The sequence below is a fragment of the Globicephala melas genome, chromosome X, assembly GCF_963455315.2.
Source record: "Globicephala melas chromosome X, mGloMel1.2, whole genome shotgun sequence".
In the NCBI taxonomy this organism is placed as follows: Eukaryota; Metazoa; Chordata; class Mammalia; order Artiodactyla; family Delphinidae; genus Globicephala; species Globicephala melas.
The window spans coordinates 95198535-95224876 of record NC_083335.1 but is presented as its reverse complement, the minus strand read 5'-3'; the positions used below and the strand labels follow the sequence as shown (position 1 = coordinate 95224876).

The 26342-nt window shown below is 37.3% G+C and overlaps 1 protein-coding gene across 1 annotated transcript in view; it reads left to right on the top strand.

Annotated features, from left to right (window-relative positions):
• The window catches only part of CFAP47 (cilia and flagella associated protein 47), a 471409-nt gene that overhangs the window by 348984 nt on the left and 96083 nt on the right, over positions 1-26342 (top strand). The window contains 3 exon segments of the mRNA XM_070044670.1: positions 5739-5836; positions 21807-21982; positions 25086-25194. Coding sequence (XP_069900771.1) covers positions 5739-5836; positions 21807-21982; positions 25086-25194 — 383 coding nt within the window.

Sequence of the window (26342 nt, the reverse complement as noted above, 5' to 3'; positions counted from 1 at the left end):
ATAATATAACAATATAACATAATGTAATACAACACAATATAATGCAATACAATATAATATAGTACAATATAATACAATAACCTATATCTATAGAGAGACATTTTAAGGAATTGGCTAACATAACTATGGAGACTGGCAAGTCCAAAATCTGTAGGGCAAGCGAGCAGGGTAGACAGTTAGGTAAGAGTTGCTGTTGCAGTCATGAGTCCAGATTCCCCAGGGCAGACTGGGCAGGCTACAAGCTCAAGCAGGGTTTCCATGTTTCACACTTGGCTAAGAATTGCTTCTCCTTCAGGTCACTTCAGTCTTTGCTCTTAGGGCCTCCAACTGACTGGAGTTGGCCCATTCACATTAAGCAGAGTATTCTGCTTTACTCAAAGTCTACCAATTAAAGTATTCACATATTTTTTAAAAATAATACCTTTCCAGCAACATTTAGATTGGTGTGTAATCAAACAACTGGACACCATAGTCCAGCCAAGTTGACACATAAAATGTACCATCACAGAATACGTGAATTAAGAGTGATATTTAGGCACTATTCAAAATAGTTTGGGAAGGGAAGAGCAGTTGGAGCAAAAGCTAGGCCACTGCAACAGCTAACTGGGTTTGAAGTGAAGAGGAGAATGTCTTTTAGGGTGGTGATGGGGAGAGAGAAATACCATGAAAGGTGGAAAACATTTCAGAGACTAGCATTAGATGACTCTCTTGAGAGAGAAGACAGGAAGTGAGAATTGATTCCAAAAAATAACAAGTTTTCTTTGTATCTTGTTTGTATCTTGGGGATCTTATCTAAGGGGCACACAAGGGGAAGGCACGAGAGGCAGGGGAAAGTGCTTCTCAAAGACTACTGATTAAAGTGTTCTTTGCAGGGGAGGTTGGGGGAGTCATGTTAGGAATTATATCTACTTGTGACTGTGTGGGCTGTTAAAATTTTTTAAAATTAAGTTTCAATTATTCAACATAATAAATCATATAAGAAACATTCTTATATTAAAATGTTTGTGCATATCATCGATTATTTTATTCCAACAAATTTCTTAGAATGAAATCATTGGCTCGAAGGGGATAAGCAATTCTTAAACATTTTAAACATGTTAAAGCGCTCTTCAAATTTCCATTATAATGTATAATATTATCTCTTTCAACCTGACCCTCATTAAAGCTGGGTGTTACCATTATTTTTCATATTTCCCTATTTGGAAGATTAGAAAATTCTTATTTAGTTGTTTTCATTTCTTTCTCTCCCAGCGTTACTGAAGTACAACTGAGTATTAAAAATTGTACATATTTCAGGTGGACAGCTTGATTAGATATACGTATACATTGTGAAATAATCACCACAATCAACCTAATTAACATATTATCATCTCACATAGTTACCACTTTTTCATGGAAGAAGGTAAAGACACTTAACGATCTACCTTCTAACTGAATATTGTTAAAATGTCTCTGCTATCCAAAGTGATCTATATTCAATGTAATGACCTATCACAATCCCAATGGCATATTTAAAAATATTTAATTTTTAGAGCAGTTTTAGGTCCACAGCAAAACTGAGAGGAAGGTTCAGAGTTTTCCCATATACATCCTGCCCTAACACATGGATTGTCTCCCCCATCGTTAATATCCCCCAGCAAAGTGGTACATGTGTCACAGTTAATAAGCCTGTATAGACACACACACACACACACACACACACACACACACACACACACACACACAAGATCTACCTTCTAAGCAAATTTCAAGTATACACTACCACCCTATTAACTATAATTACCTTGCTGTACATTAGATCTACAGAACTTACTCATTTTGCATAACTGAAATTTCCCTAATTGAAAAGAAATGTACTACTGAGCAATCAGTAAGAAAAAGACCAAAGTATTACAGGGAATGGAAGGGTTAATTCTGTTTGAGTAGGAATATGGGAAGGCCTGTCTGAAGAACTGCGGATACCTGTAGATACATTTTTCCTAGCTCTTAATCTATCTTGCAACCTGTCATCACACAGCTTAGATTTTTTTAAATAAAATGATCAGTGATATGCACAAATATTTTAATATAAGAATTTTTTATATTATTTATTATGTTGAATAATTGAAACTTAATTTTTAAATTTGATTAATTTTTTTTTCTTGGCTGCGTTGGGTCTTTGTTGTTGCACGCAGGCTTTCTCTAGTTGCGGCGAGGCGGGGCTACTCTTGGTTGTGGTGCACGGGCTTCTCATTGTGGTGGCTTCTCTTGTTGCGGAGCACGGGCTCTAGGCACACAGGCTTCAGTAGCTGTGGCACATGGGCTCAGTAGTTGTGGCTCGCGGTCTCTAGAGCACAGGCTCAGTAGTTGTGGCGCACGGGCTTAGTTGCTCCGCAGCATGTAGGATCTTCCCAGGCCAGAGCTCGACCTGTGTCCCCTGCATTGGCAGGCGGATTCTAAACCACTGCGACACCAGGGAAGTCTCGATTTAAAATGTTTTTGAATAAGTATTACCTGCCCATAATTTTTTTTCCATTTTTATTGAAAAATAATTGTCATACATCACTGTATAAGTTTAAGGTGTACAGCTTGATGGTTTGATTTACACATATTGTGAAATGCTTACCATAATGGGTTCCGCTAACATCCATCTTCTGATATAGATACAATAAGAAGAAAAGAAAGAAAAAAGAAAAAACAATTTTCTACTTATGAAGAGAACTCTTAGAATTTACTCTCTTAACTTTCCTATGTATCATACAGCAGTGTTAACTATAGTCATCATGCTGTACATTACATCCCTAGTACTTATTTATCTTATAACTGCAAGTTTATACCTTTAGACCACCTTCCTTCATTTCCCCCTACCCCTACCCTCTGCCTCTGGTAACCACACGTCTGATCTCTTTTTCTATGAGTTTGGGTTTTTTGTTATTGTTTTGTTTGTTTATTTTAGACTATACATATAAATGAGATCATACAGTATTTTTTCTTCTCTGACTTATTTCACTTAGCATAATGCCTTCATAGTCCATCCACGTTGTCACACATGGTAGGATTTCCTTGTTTTTTAATGGCTGAATAAGATTCCATTGAATATACTATAACGTCTTTATCCATTCATTCGTTGATAACACTTAGGTTGTTCCCATGTTTTGGCTATTGTAAATAATGCTGCTTTGAACAGGAAGATACAGATATCTTTTCCAGTTAGTGTTTTCACTTCCTTTGGATATATTCCCAGAAGTGAGATTGCTGGATCGTATGGTAGTTCTATTTTTAATTTTATGAGGATCCTCCAGACTGTTTTGTATAGTGGCCATATGAATTTACAGTCCCACCAACAGTGCACAAGGGTTCCCTTTTCTCCACATCCAAGCCAGCGTTTGTTATCTCTTGTCTCTTTGATCATGGCCATTCTAACAAGTATGATATCTCATTGTGGTTTTAACTTGCATTTCCCTAATGACTAGTAATGAACTTAAATTTAATAATGAATATTCTCTGAATGATAGAAATGTGTATATACAAATGCACACATATATATGGATCTATTAATTATATATGTATATATCCCAGTGTATTTATATATGTATATGTCTATATATCTATGTCTTTATTGATATATTACACTTGAAATTTTATACAAAAAAATAAGTACTCTTGGTCATGAGATGGTGACTAATTTTTAGTTTTTAAAGTTTTTCAGTAATTTCTTAAATTGCTATAGTGAATACTCCTAATTTTAGAATTAGAAAAAAAGTTTTAATATGTTTAAAGCTTGTAGTTAAGCAAAGTTTAATAATTATTATTTTTGTTGTTCATCTCATTAATAAATTATCACTAATCCCACTCTCACCAATAAATTCATATTCATTGTATGTTTTCAGCTCTGTAGGAATTAAATTAGCTTCATCACAATACTACCTTATGTGATAGACACAGCAATTACAAGTAGGAGGTGTTCTTGTCCCCGTGATTGTTAATTTTATGTGTCACCTTGGGTGGGTCATGGTGCCCAGATATTAGGTTAAACATTATTCTGGATGTTTTTGTAAAGGTGATTTTGTATGAGAATTACATTTAAATCTTTAGACGTTCAAAGAAGGTTGCCCTCCATAATGTGCGTGGGTCTTACCTAACCAGTTGAAGGTCTTAATAGAACAAAGACTGACATCTGCAGAGCAAAAAGGAATTCTACCTGTAGACTGCCTTTGGACTTGAACTCCAACTCTTCCCTGGGTCTCCAACCTGCTGGACTAACCTGCAGATTTTGGACTTACTGAGCCAATTATTTGAGCCATGCAATACAATTCAATATATTCAATGTAATTCAACAATTCAACATAATACAATGCAATGCATTTCAATGCAGTGCAAAACAAAACACTTTTTCAGAAGAGAGAGTCTGAGAACTGCACTGGTCTGGGCCCCTTATTTCATAGATAAGGAAATTAAGGCCCAGAGAGGCTTAGTGATTTACCTAAGTAAGTTAATCAAACACTGCAGTTCTTGGAATCTTTAAAACTTGACAATACTGATATGATATGCAAACAATTAACTGAAACTGAAGGTCATCTTAAACTGTAATCTAGCTCAACATTGGAGAATAAAGAATATCAAAGTGAGAAGCTGAGCAGATGAGAACAAATAGAAAACATGTGGGTTTGATGCCAGTACAAACCCTGCTACACAGGGCTTTTATGGTTGACCAGGGTTCTGATTTCAGGATTTAAGGGTGTGATTTTGGACATCACCGGCAGCAGAAAGGCCTGTTTTTTAAAAAAAAAAAAAAGAGTTGGAAAACCCAGATGTAAACATTACTTTCTCACCGCTTAGTCCTGTTAAAAAACAAAATTCAGCTGAGTAAATATGAAGATCTAATTGGCCTGATTCATCAATTCATTAATCAGGCGGCATCCCATCTAGCAAATAGAAAGCTACTCCCAGATTTTATAGAAACGCTGGTGGAAGGGGTGGGGTATGGACAAGGAGGTTATTAGCAGGACAAAAGAAAGGATTGTTTCAGGCAAGTTTACCTCACTAGAGCTGACCAGGAAATTGCAAAAAGTCCATTCCTGGGAGAGGTTGAAACTGCAGTTAAGTCTTGGTTTACTGTCCCAGAGGCAAGTGGCTCCACCTTGGGCCTGTTCTTTCTTTCTTCTTCTTTTTCTTTCCCCCCTCCCCACCTTCTCCTTTTTTTCCTCCTCCTTCTTTTTTTTTTTTTAACAGTCCATACCCCATTTCAGCTTTTTTTGGGCTAAATTGCTAGGATCCTCTTTCACACTCCCAAAAAACCAGAAATTTCATAAACTATTTCTGATTTTTTCCTTAGGCTAAATTTTTATGGTACTAGAAATGTAGCCTTGTATATTGTAATACCATAGTTAGGTATTTCTACGTATAATATGTGAATACTTTGGGAATTAAGGGGGAAAGATTAGTTATTTCTTTTGAAATATTAATCCTTAAAAGTAAAACACTCTTATTTTTGTGGGGAACTTAGTGAGTTATGGGGCAGGCATGAGGCAGGGAGCTTTCACAGCCCATTCTCATGGCCGTGCAGGCTGGGGCTTCTCTTATTGCTCACAAACTGTGATGAAATCAGCTTTTCACCTTCCTCACAGCTCTCTTGACAAATGAGTCCATCAGAAAGAGTGTGAAAATGATATCTAATTCATGTTTCTCAAATTTTTATGTTAAATATGGTTTTCTGAAACCTAAATTAAGATGTGCTATGTTTTTTTTTCTTTTTTCAGATGATGCTATTAGCAGTTTACAAATCTGGTATTATCTTGAAATCCATAGTGCTCCTGGACCACCCTTAAACACTATTGAAGTGAAATGTATTGCTCTGGTAAGAACCCCATTAATTGTTCATAGACTCCTTTTCGCAAACAGTTGGGGCATTTATTGTAAACCTAAATTGCTATTCCTAAAAAAATATCTATATTAAATGAGCATTTTGGGATAAATTATTCAAATTACAGCAATTTTATTTTAAATCCAGTAAAATGTACCTTAAATGCTTATAGAAAACATCTTTTAGTTCAGTGGTATCATAGTGGCTGCCCCGATAAGCATTTTACCTGCATGTCTCAAGAATTACTAGAGCAAAATTAGCCTTAGCCTACATGCTTTCCTCACACATCTGATAAAAGCAGGACTGTGCTCTCTGGACTCTTTCAGTATTGATTCTTCCTGGTTTCTATAGCAGGCCTTTCACTCTGAAATATATTTCAAGCAACTGGCATAGATTTGGGGTTTTAAATAATACTGACAAAGAATAGGATTGTCTTATGTGAATTATTAAAGTATTACTAAATCCATGTCCAGAATTATTTGATAAAGTCAAATATTGAGTCTTCATTTAAATAAAATATGAGGACAATATTAATTGTTGTTAATTGCATTTTAATTTGATTTAATTAACTTGCAATTATCGTTAGTACTCATTTATTTAAATCAAATATTTAAACTTATGATAAATAATGGTTATTTTCATTTTTAAATATGCAGATGAATTTCTTCATAGAATGATTATTTAGAATCTTCAACTTTTGCTCCAACAGAAAATAAATTATTTCTGTCTGTAAATCAATTATTTGCTCACCTAATCTCTGGGTAAATCTCCATTGAGGCATAGAAAATGGATGGTTAAACTATTAAAATGCACTCAAGTGCCACTTGCAAAAGCTTTCTCTTCTACCTAGAAAATTATTTAGTGGGATGATGATAGGATCATTTCACTCAGTGAAAATGTCCTATTTCCGTGACCCTGTTATCACTGCAGAATAAAATCTTTATTAAAGATTATTTTTAAATGACATAACTTTAATTATGAGACCACTTACATCTTTAGCTATAGGCAAAAGAGGATGTTAGAGTTAGTGTTTTGGAACTTCTCAGAGGAGGAAGGACATTCACATGAAGATAGAAAAGCAAATGTTTGGTAAATAAGTATTTGCTGGGCCATGCAGAGACAATGGGGCACAGAGAGAAATTTTAACAAACAGACTTTGCTAGGTTCCTCCTGTCTACACACCTAGTTCACGCTAGTCTATGGTGATAGCTCCCTTCCTGGAATACGCCCTCTCTCTACATTCTTTTAGGCAGTTAGGGGGAAGGTCAGAGTTCCTTCCTGAGTCTTTTGGGCTTTGATTGGTTTCAGTTTGAAATAATCCACATGCCAAAGAGACATTTTGAGGTGGCAAATTTTGCTTGAGTACAATAGTTATCTCTTTATCAGGACACAGGAGAAAAAAAATTTTTGAACGAGTCCAGGAGAAATTGGGACCATGAGGTGGCACCTCAAAAAGGGAAACATTGGCTTCCTTACTAATAAGGAGCAAGACTTAGCACCACTAGATTGCTCTCTTTGCGAATACAGGCAGATGTGCTGTACTAATTAAATGTTCACTTTCAACAGAAGTTGGTGGAGAAGGGGAGTCATTTTCAAGTAACTTTGCCCAAATAGGCTACCAATGACAGTGATGTTGCCAAATTACTAAGTTTTCCCACCTTTCTTATAGTAATTACCTAAGATAAAAACTTGTTAGCTCTATAACTTTCAGACATGAAGATTTAGTCGTTGGAGATGGTATGGGTTGTTTTAAATAATCCCATCAAATAAACCTTTGTGCACTTCTTGAAGAACATGCTTTCTGAATACTTTCAGAAGTACACTAAAATGGCTATCCACACCAATATGTAGTTTCCTAATATTTTTGACTACATTTGCTGTGTTTGCTAAACTTTTGAGAAATACTATACTTAATCCTTAGATCATCAGATGTGGCAATGAAGCTTTCAAGACACTAAGTCTTCTCTGATTTTCCATCTGTATCTCAACTTTGGTTACATTCAACTCAATTTCCACACCTTCCCTAGAGATGAATGAATGGTTAGAATCTCTTTAAATAGGGTTTTTGTAAGAAATATTTACATCCTCGAGGTACATAAATTTGCTTACTTCTTACAGCAGGTTCCAAAAATCAGGTTATATTTATAATAAACAACAATTGGCTGATAGTAGTCCGTTCTCTTTTGTGTAAAGTATTTAGGATGTCTTTTTGAATCTTTTTTCTTCCAGTTTTATTGAGATATAATTGACATACAGCACTGTATAAGTTTAAGGTGTACTGGATAATGGTTTGACTTACATACATTATGAAAGTTTAGTGAACATCCATCATCTCAGATAGATGCAAAATAAAAGAAAAAGAAGATTTGTATAACTGAAAATAAAGCAAACAAACATACAGAGTATGTGTGAAAGTGGAATCCTGTATGAGCTTTTAATTCTTTGCTTATTAATGACCTTGATCATTGTTCTCTCTGTACGATTGTTGGGCATTTATATTTCTAGTTGTGTGAATTTGCCTTTAAATTTTAGGTTTCGCTTTTATAAGTAATCAAACAAATTGCTCTTTTCCTACGTGATTTTTTCCCTGGCTTTTCCTGTTAAACATGGAGACCCTTGCCAATCTGGAGATTTAATAAATATTCATATTCCTTAAAAAAAAAAAGTAAAAGAAGAAAATTTTTTTCATTGTGATGAGAACTCTTAGGATTTACTTTCTTAACAACTTTTCTATAAAACATACAGTAGTGTTAATTATCTTTGTCAGGTAGTACATTACATCCCTAGTGCTTATTTACCTTATACCTGGAATTTTGTACCTTTTGACCACTTACATGCTTTTGCCCCTCCCGCCACCCTCTGACTCTTGTAAACACAAATCTGATCTCTTTTTCTATGAGTTTGTTTGTTTGGTGTACAACATAGGGATTCAATATTTTTATACATTACAAAATGACCACTACTGTCTTGGAAATTTTAATGGGTAATAGCTGCTATTCCATTTTCTTTGAACACAAAAATCTCTTGTGTATCATATAGTTTGGGTGTGGTAGAATGATGAGCGTAATCTACTGTCTTCCCATTGACAATCAGTAATTTCAATATATAGCAATGAGCTGAAAACAAATCTTAAGTTTGTAAATAAAACCTTATAGGCTTTAAATTTTAGGTGAGTCATAGCCTTCATAATATTTGTTCTCTTGTCAGTGAAAATTGCATGACCATTTCTTTACGTATTTTTTCATTCGGTAATCAACCTTCAATTAAATTCATTATATTGTTAATGGTGAGGCCCAGAAACCTCTCCACAAGTTAGTAAGAGAGAAGCAGAGTTAAAAACACTATTAATCCACTTGGTATCAAATATAACAACATGTATCAGTTGCCAACCATTTCCAATAACTTTTTAGTTTAAAATTGTAGCCTCCATGATATGAAAACTGTATTTTGAGGTTTTCATTTTATGTATTTTCTTCTTTCCTTCAGGTTTTTATATTCTTAATTTTTTCTGTGTTAAAAATAATATATCATGAGTATTTGTACATGTTATTGAAATTTTTAATCCTCATGAAATGTTGAAGTAGCAAAAAATAGCATTCTGCTTTGAATTTATCTTGACAAGTTGTGAAAAATTCTTAAATAGGATTTTTTAAAAATCTCATGGCCTATTTATATTAAATCATATATATATATATATAGCTGTGCCATAGATAGATAGAAACATAGATACTGTCTCTCCATATATAGGTAGATACATATATGCAGGTAGATATGAATATATCCTTATATCTAAATATTTTTTTAACATCTTTATTGGAGTATAATTGCTGTACAATGGTGTGTTAGATACTGCTGTATAACAAAGTGAATCAGCTATACATATACATATATCCCCATATCCCCTCCCTCTTGCATCTCCTTCCCACCCTCCCTATCCCACCCCTCTAGGTGGTCACAAAGCACCGAGCTGATCTCCCTGTGCTATGCAGCTGCTTCCCACTAGCTATCTATTTTACATTTGGTAGTGTATATATGTCCATGCCACTCTCTCACTTTGTCACAGCTTACCCTTCCCCCTCCCCGAGTCCTCAAGTCCATTCTCTATGTCTGCATCTTTATTCCTGTCCTGCTCCTAGGTTCTTCAGAACCATTTTTCTTTAGATCCCATATATATATGTTAGCATACGGTATTTGTTTTTCTCTTTCTGACTTACTTCACTCTGTACGACAGACTCTAGGTCCATCCACCTCACTACAAACAACTCAATTTTGTTTCTTTTTATGGCTGAGTAACATTCCATTGTATATATGTGCCACATCTTCTTTATCCATTCATCTGTCGATGGACACTTAGGTTGCTTCCATGTCGTGGCTATTGTACATACAGCTGCAATGAACATTGTGGTACATGACTATTTTTGAGTTATGGTTTTCTCAGGGTATATGCCCAGTAGTAGGATTGCTGGGTCATATGATAGTTCTAATTTGTAGTTTTTTAAGGAACCTCCATACTGTTCTCCATAGTGGCTGTATCAATTTACATTCCCACCAACAGTGCAAGAGGGTTCCCTTTTCTCCACACCCTCTCCAGCATTTATTATTTCTAGATTTTTGGTGATGGCCATTCTGACCAGTGTGAGATGATACCTCATTGTAGTTTTGACTTGCATTTCTCTAATGATCAGTGATGTTGAGAATCCTTTCATGTGTTTGTTGGCAATCTTTATATTTTCTTTGGAGAAATGTCTGTTTAGGTCTTTGCCTAGTTTTGGATTGGGTTGTTCGTTTTTTTGATATTGAGCTGCATGGGGTGCTTGTAAATTTTGGAGATTAATCCTTTGTCACTTGCTTCATTTGCAAATATTCTCTCCCATTCTGAGGGCTGTCTTTTTGTCTTCTTTATGTTTTCCTTTGCTGTGCAAAAGCATTGAAGTTTCACTAGGTCCCATTTGTTTATTTTTGTTTTTATTTCCATTTCTCTAGGAGGTGGGTCAAAAGGGATCTTGCTGTGATGTATGTCATAGAGTGTTCTGCCTATGTTTTCCTCTAAGAGTTTGATAGTTTCTGGCCTTACATTTAGGTCTTTAATCCATTTTGTGTTTATTTTCATGTGTGGTGTTAGGGAGTGTTCTAATTTCATTCTTTTACATGTAGCTGTCCAGTTTTCCCAGAACGACTTATTGAAGAGGCTGTCTTTTCTCCATTTTATAGTCTTGTCTCCTTTATCAAAAATAAGATGACCATATGTGCATGGGTTTATCTCTGGGCTTTCGATCCTGTTCCATTGTTCTATATTTCTGTTTTTGTACCAGTACCATACTTCTTGATTACTGTAGCTTTGTAGTGTAGTCTGAAGTCAGGGAGCCTGATTCCTCCAGCTCCGTTTTTCTTTCTCAAGATTGCTTTGGCTATTGGGGGTCTTTTATGTTTCCATACAAATTGTGAATTTTTTGTTCTAGTTCTGGGAAAAATGCCAATGGTTTTTTGATAGGGATTGCATTGAATCTGTAGATTGCTTTGGGTAGTAGAGTCATTTTCACAATGTTGATTCTTCCAATCCAAGAACATGGTATATCTCTCCATCTGTTTGTGTATCATCTTTAATTTCTTTCATCAGTGTCTTATAGTTTTCTGCATACATATCTTTTGTCTCCTTAGGTAGATTTATTCCTAGGTATTTTATTCTTTTTGTTGCAATGCTAAATGGGAGTGTTTCTCTAATTTCTCTTTCAGATTTTTCATCACTAGTGTATAGGGGTACAAGAGATTTCTGTGCATTAATTTTGTATCCTGCTACTTTACCAAATTCATTGATTAGCTCTAGTAGTTTTCTGGTAGCATCTTTAGGATTCTCTATGTATAGTATCATGTTATCTGCAAACAGTGACAGCTTTACTTCTTCTTTTCCAATTTGGATTCCTTTTATTTTGTTTTCTTCTCTGATTGCTGTGGCTAAAACTTCCAAAACTATGTTGAATAATACTGGTGAGAGCGGACAACCTTGTCTTGTTCCTGATCTTAGAGGAAATGGTTTCAGTTTTTCACCATTGAGAACAATGTTGGCTGTGGGTTTGTCATATATGGCCTTTATTATGTTGAAGTAAGTTTTCTCTATGCCTGCTTTCTGGAGGATTTTTATCATAAGTGGGTGTTGAACTTTGTCAAAAGCTTCTTCTGCATCTGTTGAGATGATCATATGATTTTTATCCTTCAGTTTGTTAATATGGTTTATCACATTGATTGATTTGCGTATATTGAAGGATCCTTGCATTCCTGGGATAAACCCCATTTGATCATGGTGTATGATCCTTCTTAATGTGCTGTTGGATTCTGTTTGCTAGTATTTTGTTGAGGATTTTTGCATCTATGTTCATCAGTGATATTCGCCTGTAGTTTTCTTTTTTTGTGACATTTTGTCTGGTTTTGGTATCAGGGTGATGATGGCCTCGTAGTATGAGTTTGGGAGTGATGAACACCATTTATTGCGAAGAATATTTTCCCCCACTGAGGGCTCCCTTATCAAATAATTGACCATATATTCATGGGTTTATTTGTGGGCTCTCAATTCTGTTCCTTTGGTCTGTGTGTCTGTGGGTAAGTTGGTTCAGTGGCTTGTATAGGCTTCCTGGTGCAAGTGACTGGTGCCTGTGTTCTAGTGGGTGGGAGTGGATCTTTTCTTTCTGGTGGGCAGGGCACTTCCAGTTGTGTTTTTTGGGGTGTCTGTGAACTTATTATGATTTTAGGCAGCCTCTCTGCTAATGGGTGGGTTTGTGTTCCTGTCTTGCTAGTTGTTTGGCAATGAGCATCCAGCACTTGAGCTTGCTGGCTGTTGGCTGGAGCTGGGTCTTAGTGTTGAGATGGAGATCTCTGGGAGAGCTCTCGCCGATTGATATTATGTGGGGCTGGGAGGTCTCTGGTGGTTAGTGTCCTGGACTCAGCTCTCCCACCTCAGAGGCTCAGGCTTGACACCTGGCTGGAGCACCAAGACCCTGTCAGCCACATGGCACAGAAGAAAAGGAAAAAAAAAATCAAAAAAAAAATTAATAATAAAATTTTAAAAATAATAATGAAATTAAAAAATAACAAAGTAAAAAAAAAGAGAGCAACTAAACCAATAAAGAAATCCACCAGTGATAACAAGCACTAAAAACTAAACTAAGATAAAGATAAAAATCAGAAACAAATCAGTCACAGGCAACAAACCCCAAGTCTACAGTTGCCCCCAAGTCCACCACCTCAATTTTGGGAACATTCGTTGTCTATTCAGAACATTCGTTGTCTATTCAGGTATTCCTCAGGGCTCATCAAGTTGATTGTGGAGATTTAATCTTCTGCTCCTGAGGCTGCTGGGAGAGATTTCCCTTTCTCTTCTTTGTTCGCACAGCTCCTGGGATTCAGCTTTGGATTTGGCCCTGCCTTTGCGTGTAGGTCGCCTTGAGGGCATCTGCTCCCCACCCAGACAGGAGGCGGTTAAAGCAGCAGCTGATTAGGGCTCTGTTGCTCAGAGGCTGGGGAGAGGGAGGGCTATGGTAGTCATAATTGGAGTGCGGGGCAAGCCTGCAGTGTCAGAGGGCAGCGTGATGTTGCCACAGCCTGCGGAGCACTGTGTGTTCTCCCAGGGAAGTTGTCCCTGGATCATGGGACCCTGGCAGTGGCAGGCTGCACAGGCTCCTGGGAAGGGTGTGGGTTGTGACCTGTGCTTGCAAACTGGATTCTTGGTGGCAGTGGTAGCAGCCTTAGTGGTTCATGCCCGTCTCTAGGGTCTGAGCTGATAGCCGCAGCTTGTGCCCATCTCTGGAGCTTGTTTAGGTGGTGCTCTGCCTTCTGTGGGCACACGAGGAAGGAATCCCGTCTCCTCACACACCCAGAAACAATGGTCTCTTGCCTCTTCGGCAGCTCCAGACTTTTTCCCGGACTCCCTCCCAGCTAGCTGTGGTGCACTAACCCCTTCAGGCTTTGTTCACGCCGCCAACCCCAGTCCTCTCCCTGGGATCCGACCCGAAGCCAGAGCCTCAGCTCCCAGCCCCTGCCCGCCCCGGTGGGTGAGCAGACAAGCCTCTTGGGCTGGTGAGTGCTGGTCAGCACCTATCCTCTGTGCGGGAATCTCTCCGCTTTGCCCTCTGCACCCCTGTTGCTGTGCTCTCCTCCGCGGCTCCGAAGCTTCCCCCCTCCGCCCCCCGCAGTCTCCGCCCGCGAAGGGGCTTCCTGGTGTGTGGAAAGCTTTTCTCCTTCACAGCTCCCTCCCAGTGGTGCAGGTCCCATCCCTTTTCTTTTGTCTCTGTTTTTTCTTTTTTCTTTTGCCCTACCCAGTACGTGGGGAGTTTCTTGCCTTTTGGGAAGTCTGAGGTCTTCTGCCTGCATTCAGTAGGTGTTCTGTAGGAGTTGTTTCACATGTAGATGTATTTCTGATGTATTTGTGGGGAGGAAGGTTATCTCCATGTCCTACTCCTCTGCCGTCTTGAAGGTCCCCTTTATATCTATATCTTGAGACAGAGAGAGCCTATATTAAACAGGCTAAGCAGGAGGGTACTTCCTAGGTATTTGTCCCTGTAATTAGACATGTTTTTATTTGTCACTGCTTTTCATAGTTTTTCCCCCTTCAAGGTTGTGGGAAATGTCTGAATACACGTGAACAAACCTATAGACTCTGCAGGAGTTTCTGGCTTTTTCACAACTCCTCAGTGCCTATCAGTGCATCCTCACCCCACATCACTCCCAGTCTGGAATTATCTCCCACTTTGATTGCACCTCTGCAATCTGTATGACTCAGATTGGATGGCAAAGGACTGGAGTTGGTGAGGGGGGATGTGAGGCATGACTTCCATAGACACAGTGATATGTAGATGGCAGTAGCAGAGGCATGACAATGGTGCTTGTAGTTTACAGCTGTCTACCTGATTCCTCTGAGTCCTGAACTGCTTGCACTGACTTTTCAATTTAGAAAAATTACTAGGACAGACTATAGTTATCACTTCTTCTGAATTACATGGTACACTTCAAAATCCCCTTTGGTACAATTTATTTATTGACTTGATAATGTTTTCAAGTTGAATAAAATTAAAATTACTCAATAATATGCCTTATTTAAATTAATATTATTGTGGTTTTGGACCTCAGAAATAATCCTTTTATAATGAACTCATGATTATCTTCTAGGAGAGGATATGGTGAAAAATACTTCCTGCTAGTGCATATTGAATTGTCATTGACTCAATTAGGCTTTTATGGGCAAAAATAATAATAATCTTCATTTTCTATGACCCATTAAGAATAGGAATTGATGAAGTTTTCGGTAGAAATACTCAGTGAATTAAATTATTCCTGTTCAGAGAAGGTGTGAACCAGCAACCAAATGATAAAGTTAACCCAGTGTCTTTCTCCCATCTGAGACAGCTGTTCTTTCCCAATAACTTTCATGAAAGAGGTCAGCCTGAGTTAACTGGATATTTTTAAACTCCTCCTGAGTCAGATTTTATGAGTGTTTTTGCTGTATTATTTAGTTCAGTGTTGTGATTATCCAGAATATTAGATGTATTAACAACTAGATTTATATACAAACATTAAAGCCTCTTAAAAATTGCATATTTTCTTATTTAATAAATATTTACTGTCTCTCGTGTCCCTGGCACTATTCTAGATGCTGAGGAAAGTGATGAACAATACAAACAAGGCTCCTGTTTGCATGGAGCTAATATTTTAGTTGCGTTAGAGAGGAAACAAAAATAAAATTGAAATGGGATACTCTATGTGAAGTTTTTCTATTGTCTTAGATTTTCAAGTAAAATACAGACCTGAGAACTATAGATAATTCTTTCTCCATGCTGTGAAAGGTTTTGCTATGCCACTTAATTAGGACTCACTAAATGTATAAGTTAGGGCATCTCTAGCTGATATAACGAACTCCAGAATTTCAATGGTTTAACACAATCAACATTTTTAATAATTGTAACAGTGTGGTTCATTTGTTCCTGGTTAGTGGCTGGCGCCCTCCATGTTGAGATCCCAGGATTCAGACTCCTCCCATATGGTGAATCCATCATCCTTTAGGGACTCAAAGGTTCTTGCACATGGGTGGAGAAAGAGAAAAGAGAGGAGAGAATTCCCGCTAGTCACATAGAAGTGGCACACATCACTTCAACTCACATACTATTGGAGTGAACTAGTCACACAGCTATGCCTGAGTGTAGGAGGGTCTGGGAAATGTAACCTCTGATTGGATAGCTGCTACCCAATGATATCTTTATATTGTGAAGGAGAGCACAGAATTTTGCTGGAGAAATGATATTTCTGCTGTGTCTAGGGAGATGAGAAATCTTTAGCCTATCATCCACTTTCTAGCCTGTGTATGCCACGGCCAGAACACAAAGAGAGTGGCGGTGTTTTCTTTAAGGAGTGGAAACTGACAGTTTAATGCCCATTAGATTTTGGTGCGTTCCTGCCCACAGATTGGACCGTATGTAAAGGGAAAATGGCTAGAGTGAAAGCAGCTACACTTCCACTGACACATGATAAGACCTTCTGGATCAAAATGGATTTTACTCTGTGGAAGGAGACTGGGCTTGGACTGTTTTAAAAGAATCTGCCTCAAGGTACATTCTACTAAAGTGAGAAGAACCCAGAAGAGTCTACATGGGGGTAATGCTACAAAGAGTAAGAAAGAGGGACCTAGCAAGTCAGCTGGAGAAGATCACCCAGCATCAATTAAATAAATGGCCTTTGTTCTTTTACCTCTCATCCCATCTACATCCTGTAACCTGAAGGATCCATATTAGCACAGTGATTGCAGGAGGGGAGGAAGTCAGAGCAGGGAATTGAAAAGAACAGATCATGTCTACCTTCTTCACAGGCAGTCTGAAAAATCAGTAGATAGTCCTGGAAGTGGGGACGGTGTGCCAGGGAGAGAAATCAGGAAAAGTATTTGTTGGATGTGAGATGAAAGTGTTGATTGATTTTGTATTTCTTTATATATCTGACAGTGAGACTGCTCTAGCATTGCGAACCATCCTAAGATAACAACAGGGGTGGGGAAAGGGAGATCCTGCCTGGTTTGGAGAGCAGCAGTGGAGGAGAGAAACCATTTTCAGATTACACTCCACTAAGTTTAGTTCACCAGGTGAACCCATTACCATGACCATAAATGGACAAGATGAATTTAGACAGTGATAATTGTACAAACGAAAATAGTCCAAGGTTTCATTGAGGATGACACAAAGACTGAAGTAGTACAACCAGGTAGAGAGACTAACCAATGTATAAGCCCTTGGGACAAAATCAGCTTGGTGGGAAGGGACCTGCCAGGAAGGAGCCCAGGCACTCCAGGAAGAGAAAAGAGGCTTGGGAGGCTGGAGCTTAGACAGAAATGGTAAAGGTATGATTTGCGATCAGAGGTGTCTATAGGACACCATCTTGTAGGACCTCAAAAGGCAAGATGAGAGTTTTTATTCCTTGTGCAATTAGAAGCCACTAGGAGGTGTGAAGAAGGGAATGACCTGATCTAATTTATGTTTTTAAATCTCTCAAAATGTTTCTTCTGTTTTAAGAAAATAATAAACATATAATATGTATTTAGATGCCGAAAATATTTTATATTTGTTTTAAGATGAACAGATAGTCAAATTCCCTTTGAAAAGGTTTATAACTTAACAGAATTCAGTTCAGTTGTTTGTACATATTTTAAAATAGTATTCCAGACTTCTCTGAGTATTTGAACTTTTTCAGTAGTCTAAATTTCAGCATCTTATGAATGTTCTCATGCTTTAAAATCTTTACCTATATTCCACAGGATTAAATATACCCAATTTGGTCTCTCTACAAAGGATTGTGAGAAATGGAAGCAGTTTCTTTAAACAGTCATTATGTTAGCTAAAATATTCCTTAAGTACAATCAAGAGAAAAATACTAGACAACTTATGGAGGAATACTCTCTATCATTGAACCTAAAAGAGGCCATGTGAAGATGAAAGACAACTTTTGAAGTCACCATATACAGTCATTACTATTTTTCAAAAAAAATAATCAGTCAAAACTGATTTATATTTAATTCTAAACATAAACTGAAAAAAATCCACTCATCAAAGTGGAGTAAAATGCCATTGGCAAGATATACAGTAGCCCATTATTTCAAACTTTTTTAATATATCAAGTGTTCACAGAAATTTAACGGACTTTGTACTTCCTATTGAATAACTTATTTATCAAAAAATGGAATGGGGGTGGTAGGATACCTTAGGCAGCAAGACTATTAACCATTTTTGCAGAGTAATTTTTTATACATTTTGTTTTGTATGTTATTTACTCAAAATAGTTATATATTTCTGGATTACGTAGATAACTCAAAGGAGGTGTTCCAAGAATAAATTTACAAATTTTGATCATTTGGTAAAATGGTGAATGACAAAAATTTCCTTTCTTTAACTTACTGAATGCATCAGATATTTAAAGAAATATCTAATTTTTATGGCCTTAAGAAATCTAGTTGGAAAATTAATCTTGTCCAAATTAATTTTGACATTATTTTGGCAGATGGATATTTAGTAGAAATTATTTATATAATACCATATATGAAAGGTATCATTTAGGGATTTTTATCTGTTTAAACTTTGAAGAAAATAATATTCAAACCATAATGAAAGTTAGAAATTATTTTTTATAATATTGTAGTTAAATTTGACATATATTTTACCATGGTAGGAGTACAGAACAATTAATTGGAAACTTCAGTCATTTTAGTATAATGAAATATTCATTTCTATTGAGTCTGTTGCTATTTTCAAGACTCCAGAGAATTTGGTTGCAGGGATTCTCCAGTGACTGCAGTGGTACTTAGTGCTTGTAAGCAATTGATGATTGCTCTCTGGAAGGCTGCTCTGTGAAGAATTTTGAGGGGGCATCCAGTCCTACTGGATAAGAGTGAAATGATCAGGTAGTGATACTTGCAATGGATATGTCAAGGAGGAACTGTGACAGAGGTGCCCCTTAGCTGCCATCCACATTTCCCAAGAGATTTGGCCAACTGTGTAGAATGTCATCACACATTTGTAACACAAAGCATGCTTCTGTTGTATGGCTTGTAGTTCACAGAGGAAACAGTAGCTTTAAAGTGGTTTTGTTTTATTTTGTATTCATAGTTTACATGTGATAAGACATAAAGCAATTCCATATTCCAGTACTTTTTTCCTTTTTAGACCAGAGTTTTTCAATGTACACGTCTCAGAATGTGACTGGGTCAAAATGAGCATTATTTTTTAAAGAGATGACTAGAATAGAGTAGAATAGAATAGAATAGATCATAGAAATCACATGTGGTAAGAGTAGGGACTGTTTTGTGAAACTTCCTTTTCAGTAGTATGTGTATATGAGCTGATGGTGATATAAAAATGAATTACTGTGATAATCAGTGGTTTAGATCTTAGCATTTTTACTACTTTGAAGAAGCTATAGTACTTCCTTGGTGGCGCAGTGGTTAAGAATCTGCCTGCCAATGCAGGGGACACGGGTTCGAGCCCTGCTCCGGGAAGATCCCACATGCCACAGAGCAGCAAAGCCCATGCATCACAACTACTGAGCCTGCGCTCTACAGCCCGTGAGCCACAACACTGAGCCCACGTGCCACAACTACTGAAGCCCGTGTGCCTAGAGCCCGTGTTCCGCAACAAGAGAAGCCACCACAATGAGAAACCCGCACACCACAACAAAGAGTAGCCCCTGCTCACCACAACTAGAGAAAGCCCGTGCGCAGCAATGAAGACTCAATGCAGCCAAAAATTAAAAAAAAAAAAAAGGAAGCTATAGCAGTGTCTTAAACTGACACTTCCTCTGAAGAAATTTGAGTAATAGACCAGGACACATATCTAGTCTGAAATGTCTCATTTCAATTTTCTGTCCAAAGACCTGGGCAAAGTTTCTAGGCTAATATATGGTGGTTGGTATTTGTTATCATGGCATATTCCTTTGGGTTAGTTGTTGATTTGCTTGACCCTCAGAAACTTCCTAGGAGTCTGTGTTCTGTAACAGTCTTATAAAATATGTCAGGTTGCCTAAGAAATAGTAAATTTTGTGATGTAATGCCACTGTTGAGTTTTTCACATGTTATATCTTATTCTTCCTTCTTTATAATTATGAGCATGGATATTTTACTGTAGGAATTTAATGGCCATTTATTTTAGGAATCCATGATTCTAATATCTCCTGAAACTATTGTAGATGGCCATTTTCAATTGCATTCATAATTAAATCTGATTTGTAGTAAATGATATCTTCTCTCATCTAGTAATTATAAACTTGTCTATATCCTTGATTTCCATCTTTCCTTGCCAGATGATGTTCACCACACTAAATGCTTTTTCCATCCCCCTAAAATATAATACTTATCCACTCATTTATTTATACAGAGGTAATCAAGCAAATGCTTGTTCATGGACAAAGCTGTAATGTCTATCTTGAAGATACGTTGTGTGAATAACTCTCTCCCCATCACCACCTGTCCCCACCAGCTCCTTTAATGTGATTTGATAAATTTCAAAATAGCTCCATGTCCCAAAGTACATCCATTACCAAACTTTATGACTAAAATGTCCAACATTCTCCATTTAATTAGGTTAAGACATTATAGACAATTGGTCTTTGTTAAGATTGAGATATGTCCTGTCTATTTAATCACCTTTGACACATTTCCTTCAACTAATGGCTTTTACTGTAGTGGAGATCATGGCTGTAATGGGGTAAGATATAAGTCGCTACACAGAGAACAGACTTGTGGTTGCCAAGGGTAGGAGGGATGGGAGAGGGATGGATTGGGAGTTTGGGATTAGCAGATGCAAAATACTATATACAGGATGGATGAACAACAAGGTCCTACTGTATAGCACAGGAAACTATATTCAATATCCTGTGATAAACCATAATGGAAAAGAATATGAAAAATAATATATGTATAACTGAATTACTTTACAGCAGAAATTAACACAACATTGTAAATCAACTATACTTCAAGAAAATTTTTAGAAAAAAGATATAAGTGGGCTTCCCTGGTGGCACAGTGGTTGAGAGTCCGCCTGCCGATGCAAGGGACACGGGTTCGTGCCCCGGTCCGGGAAGATCCCACATGCTGTGGAGCGGCTGGGCCCGTGAGCCATGGCCACTGAGCCTGCGCGTCCAGAGCCTGTGCTCCACAACGGGAGAGGCCACAACAGTGAGAGGCCCGCGTAGCACACACAAAAAAGGCCCACGTACCGCAAAAAAAAAAAAAAAAAAAAAAAAAAAAAGATATAAGTCATTAGCCAGAATGGATCAGAATGAGAATCAGGACATGTCTTGGAACGTGAAGTGTGCCTTCCATGGCTGAGTGGATGTAGCCCAGGAGGCAGGACAGGAGAAACCTTACAGAAGGGAGGAATCTAAACAGGAAGGTAGTCATGTCATCAGCATAATTTGACCTCTTAGTTCAGATTGTCTCTAGAATTTGCTACTAATGTACGGAGCTACTTAAAGTGTATCCTTGGAATCAGCAGAAGCAGCCACAGCTTTTTAGAAAGATAAATTTTCGGGCCCCATCCCAGATGTACTGAATCAGAATCTTTGAGGAAGAGGGCCAGTAACCCATATTTTAGCGACCTCTACGGATGATAAGTTTGAGTACCACAGCAAGAAGAAACATTGACAGACAGACCTCATAATAATAATGGTACTGAAGACAAATATATTTTAAATGTAATTTTGCAGTTTCCTTAGCATTTAGTTAGGTGGATCTCTTGGACCGTTTGTTGTTGAAAAAAATATTGTCACCATTTAGCAAGGATAAACGAAGAAAATATGTAAGAGATTAAAAGAGAGTGAGGTACATTCAGTAGTGGGTCAAGGAGAAACATAAACTTTTATACATTTGGCCATTGTTTTATGGCTTCCATAGGACAATGACTCTATGCTGATGCTAAGAGCTAATTTTATATTTCTTATGTCATTCTAGGAGAGTGTTTGTATTGAAATACGTCTCTTTAATCCAGAAGAGAAAATTATTCACTTAAATGTGCAGTTATCGAGTGCTGCCGTTAGTGGACTCAAGGAACTTGTACTATTTCCACTAGATTCTCTCAACTGTGTTGTACGGTATTCTCCAGTGACTACAGGCTATAGAGAACAAAGGTATGGTTTGAGTGTGGCATTATACTTATTGCTGATCCTTTGAAATTAACCTTTAAAATTATTTCTTTGCATGGTATAATCATTGAGATTACACTCGCTCATAGTTTTAGCTTTGTTTAATACCATTCATTGGTAAAATGTACTAATTTAGAATTACCATTGTTTTCTTTAATGCAAAGATATTTTTTATTAGAATATCAAGTTAAATAATTCCTAAATTGCCCCTATATACTCTCTTTCACTTCACTTTTTGTTAACCATATTTTTCTGTGTTGCACCAAATGAAAATGATTCTGTAAGGACTAGGGGTTAAACTTTCAATTTTCATGATAAAAATTCATTTATATCTTATATTCTCAATTAAATGCAAATCAGATACACACATATATTAACAGTGCAATGACGAGTGTTCTTATGGCATAATTATGAAAAACTTTGCACTGTGTATTCTCACACACACACACAAACACATGGCCTCTATGCTCACGATTAACTCAGTTTATAGTAAAATAGTCAACTTTCTTTGTTTTAACAGTAATATCCAATTGTTATAGTTTTAAAGACTGTACTTAGTATTGGTGTGTACGATGCATTCCATTACGCCATGAAAATGTCTTTTGCTAGTTTATATGCTCTTTCAGAGTTAGAATAATTCTTATTTTAATGAATGATGAATAAATAAATATATTTGTAAAATTTTAAAGGATAAACATTTTTATAATGTGAAGCATGAAAATTAAGACCATAATGTATATACAAGACCCTATTTTGCTAGATTACCATTAGAAACGTGGGCTTGTCTCCTCTCTGCATTGTGACTATAGAGGCTTTGTGAACACAGACTGAATCTTGGATTTTCTTTGTCAGCATACATTAAAAGACACAGAAATACATTGTGACCTTGGAAAGTAAGTTCTATTTAATAGATAAAATTATTTCATGGAAGAAAAAAATGTTTATCTAAAAGAATATTGTTATAATGCATTTAGTATTTTAAAATAAGACATAAATATGTTTTTAGTAATTGATTTATTTCTCCAGGGAGGTTTGATATTTAAATGACCGTGTGGAAAACTTGTGTGAAAAGAAAAACAAGTCAGGACTTAGTAAGGAGAGGCTTTTATTCAAAATGATTATTGCAAGGGAGGAAAAGGGACTATTGAAATAGTTGGTGGGGTACTATTGCAATTCGGAGAACATTCCCCTCTCAGAAATCTGCAAGCTACTCAATATCAAACCGGGCAAGCTTTTTCTTTTATAGGCTAAAGAAGGAGCAAGCAGAAATAAGCAGAATCTTTGGAGGGAAAGCTGGACAAGGAAGGGAAAATGACCGGTGGGGACTGATAGGAAAAAGGGTTTTGCTGTGGTCAGTTGATTCCCAAGAGAAGCCCAGAAGGGAGGCACATTCTACTTTTTTGGTGCTTGCTCAGGCTTGGGGACAAGTAGAATTCAGGGGCCTATGGGAAAGATAGAAAGCTGACTAAAGTTTGGTCAAGGCAAAGCAGAGGGTAAGTATTGGGCAATTGAGAATACTTGGTCATTTGGTTAATACCATATGCCCTTGAAATATGACCTTTATATTTAGGTGATTGAGTTCCTAGTACATTTCTGGGGTCAAGTTTGGCGCTGATGCATAGGGATAATCAAGTCACATTTCCTGCTTTTAAAGTGTACGTGTACCAGTGGGCAAATCAGTGCCTTCTCATTAATGTCTCTCCCTCAGCACACCAAAAGAGTGTTCAAGTCTCCCAGTGCCAGATGTTGAGCCAAAACATCACTGCAAGTGATTTATTAAGGAGGTGTGATCCCAGTAGGAAAAATTAGTAAGAGAACAAGGGAAGCAGAATAAGCAAAGGGAAGAAGCTAAGCAAGGATGTGATTGCAGGTACAGTCCCAGACTTTATCTGTTGCTGTGGAGAGCTTTGGAGCATAAATCACATCTCAGAGTTTGTCTTGTCTCGATGCCAAGATTCTGGGCTTTTGAACTCCCATACTAGGCAGTATAAGCTTCCTCTGGATGAGCTGTAAACTCCCAGCCACTTCTGCTCTAGGGCTGAGGACTTCAGGATCCCAAGGCAATCATCTGAAAGTCTCAGGTGGAAGATGAACAGCAAGCATGCGGGAGTTGGAGGATGGAGGCAGGAAACTAGGTGGAGCACCGACAGTGTCTGCTACAAGTTATTTACAAATTTATTTCTAGATTTAAGTTTTTCTTGTTTTAAATATATACCAATATGTGAAAACTATATATATATATAAAACTATAAACTATATATATACACAATTGTTAATAAATATAAGTCAGTGTTGTGAAAATATTTGGCTCAACCAATTTTACAGTCATGTTTTTTTTCATTTTACCTAAAAGTGCTAGCCTTTTTTTCTTTCAAGTTCTTGTTGTTCTTTACGTTTTTCTAAAACAACTACTTTTTATCTAAGTCATACTGTGTATAATTTAAAGTTGCATAATATTAAAAGATGTTTGATAGTTACTGTATTTCTAACTAGTCTTGTGGGTCTTTTTCCTCTTCTGAAGTTTTCATGGTCTTTAATTGTACCTAATGTCCTCAAAATTCTTAAGGATATACATTGGTGTGGCTCTATTTTCGTACATTTTTCTGTGTAGTTGGGGTCTCTTTCAATATGGAAACACTGAGATATTGTTTCACACTTGTTAGAATGGCTAGAAGTTTGAAATCAGGGTTTCATCTGGACCATGCTCCCTCTGAAACCCAAAAGGGAGAGTCCTTCCTTGGCTCTTCTGGCTTCTGGTGCTTGCCAGCAATCTTTGGTGTTCCTTGAGTTGTAGATGTATCATTCCAATCTCTACCTCCTTTCTCGTATGGCCTTCTCATGTGTCTTCACATCATCTTCTCATAAGGACACCAGTCATGTTGGATTAAGGGCCACCCTACTCCAGTGTGACCATAACTTAACTAATTACGTCTGCAATGACCCTGTTTCCAAATAAGGTCACATTCTGAGGCACTGGGTGTTAGAACTTTACTATATCTTTTGGGGGGATGCAGTTCAACCCATAATAGTCAACAAGTTTGTGAAATTTATCATTGAACAACTTTACTACCTTTGTTCTTCCTTCCAGGTTTGTCACTCAGATAATTCCTTTAGATAATCCTACACACGAAACCTTAGAATTGGAAGCAACAAACAGTAATCCTGATAATTTTGTCCTGGAGATTAACAGATCACAGGTAAGTATATTCAGAAAGCCGAGTAATCTACCACTAGTAGAACATTTTCCAATTCTGATTTTGGGACACCATGGAGTATTAGCAATTGAATTATTAATAAGGCTTCAAATGCTAAAATTTTAAAATATATGCATTGCCAATTTTAATTTATCAAGAAAATCAGTATCATGTTCATGTAAATTTTTGAAATTATATATGCTAGATTCATGCTCATTTTCACTGAACCCTAAATAAATTGGTTGTGCTTTATTCCTGACCGCTTTGGTAACCAGTTTTTGCAATAGTTTCCCAATAATATGATTTTTTTTCTGATTTTAATTGGAGTGGTCTTTTTTTTTTTTTTAAGAGACAATTGTTTAGAGCAGTTTAGGTTCACAGCAAAATTAAGCCGAACGTACAGAGATTTCCTATATACATCCTGCCTCAGTCTCCCTCCCACCCTCCCTATCCCACCCCTCTAGGTGGTCACAAAGCACCGAGCTGATCTCCCTGCGCTATGTGGCTGCTTCCCACCTGCTATCTATTTTACATTTGGTAGTGTATATGGGGCACAGAGAATTTGCTTTTCTAAAAAGTTCTCTTGCTGCTGCTGCTGCTGCAGCTGGAGAAAGAGCACATTTTAAGAACACTGATTTAAGATATGTACAGTTTGGAGAGTATCTCAAAGGAACATAAATTCAGGGAATATTCATAGGCAATTGGCTATGTGGCTCTGAAATTCAGGGTAGAATATTAAGCTAGAAATGAAGACTTGGGGGATCATTTGCACCAAAATGATAACTGAAATTTGGGGAGTATATGGGGGGAGATCTGTGTATATAGAAAAGTAGAAAACCCCAAGCCTCACTGACCCTTAAGTGTAGAGGAGTGAGAAGAGTCCACAAAGGAGACCCACCCTCCCTCTTGCGTCTCCCCAGCTATCAACGTCCCCACCAAAGTGGTGCATTTTAGGAATATGATTTGACTCAATGGTTATTCTATGTGTCCAGGTCCCAGGACGCCAGTTCTTTTTAGCTTTTCCTTAGTTCCTACCCATCACCCCCTCCCCACAGACAGTGCTGACAGCTCTGCCTCTCTCTCTTTTTCTCTACCTCATTTTCTCATTCCTTCATTCCTGGGAGAGACTAGAGCCAGTCAATGGGCCTCAA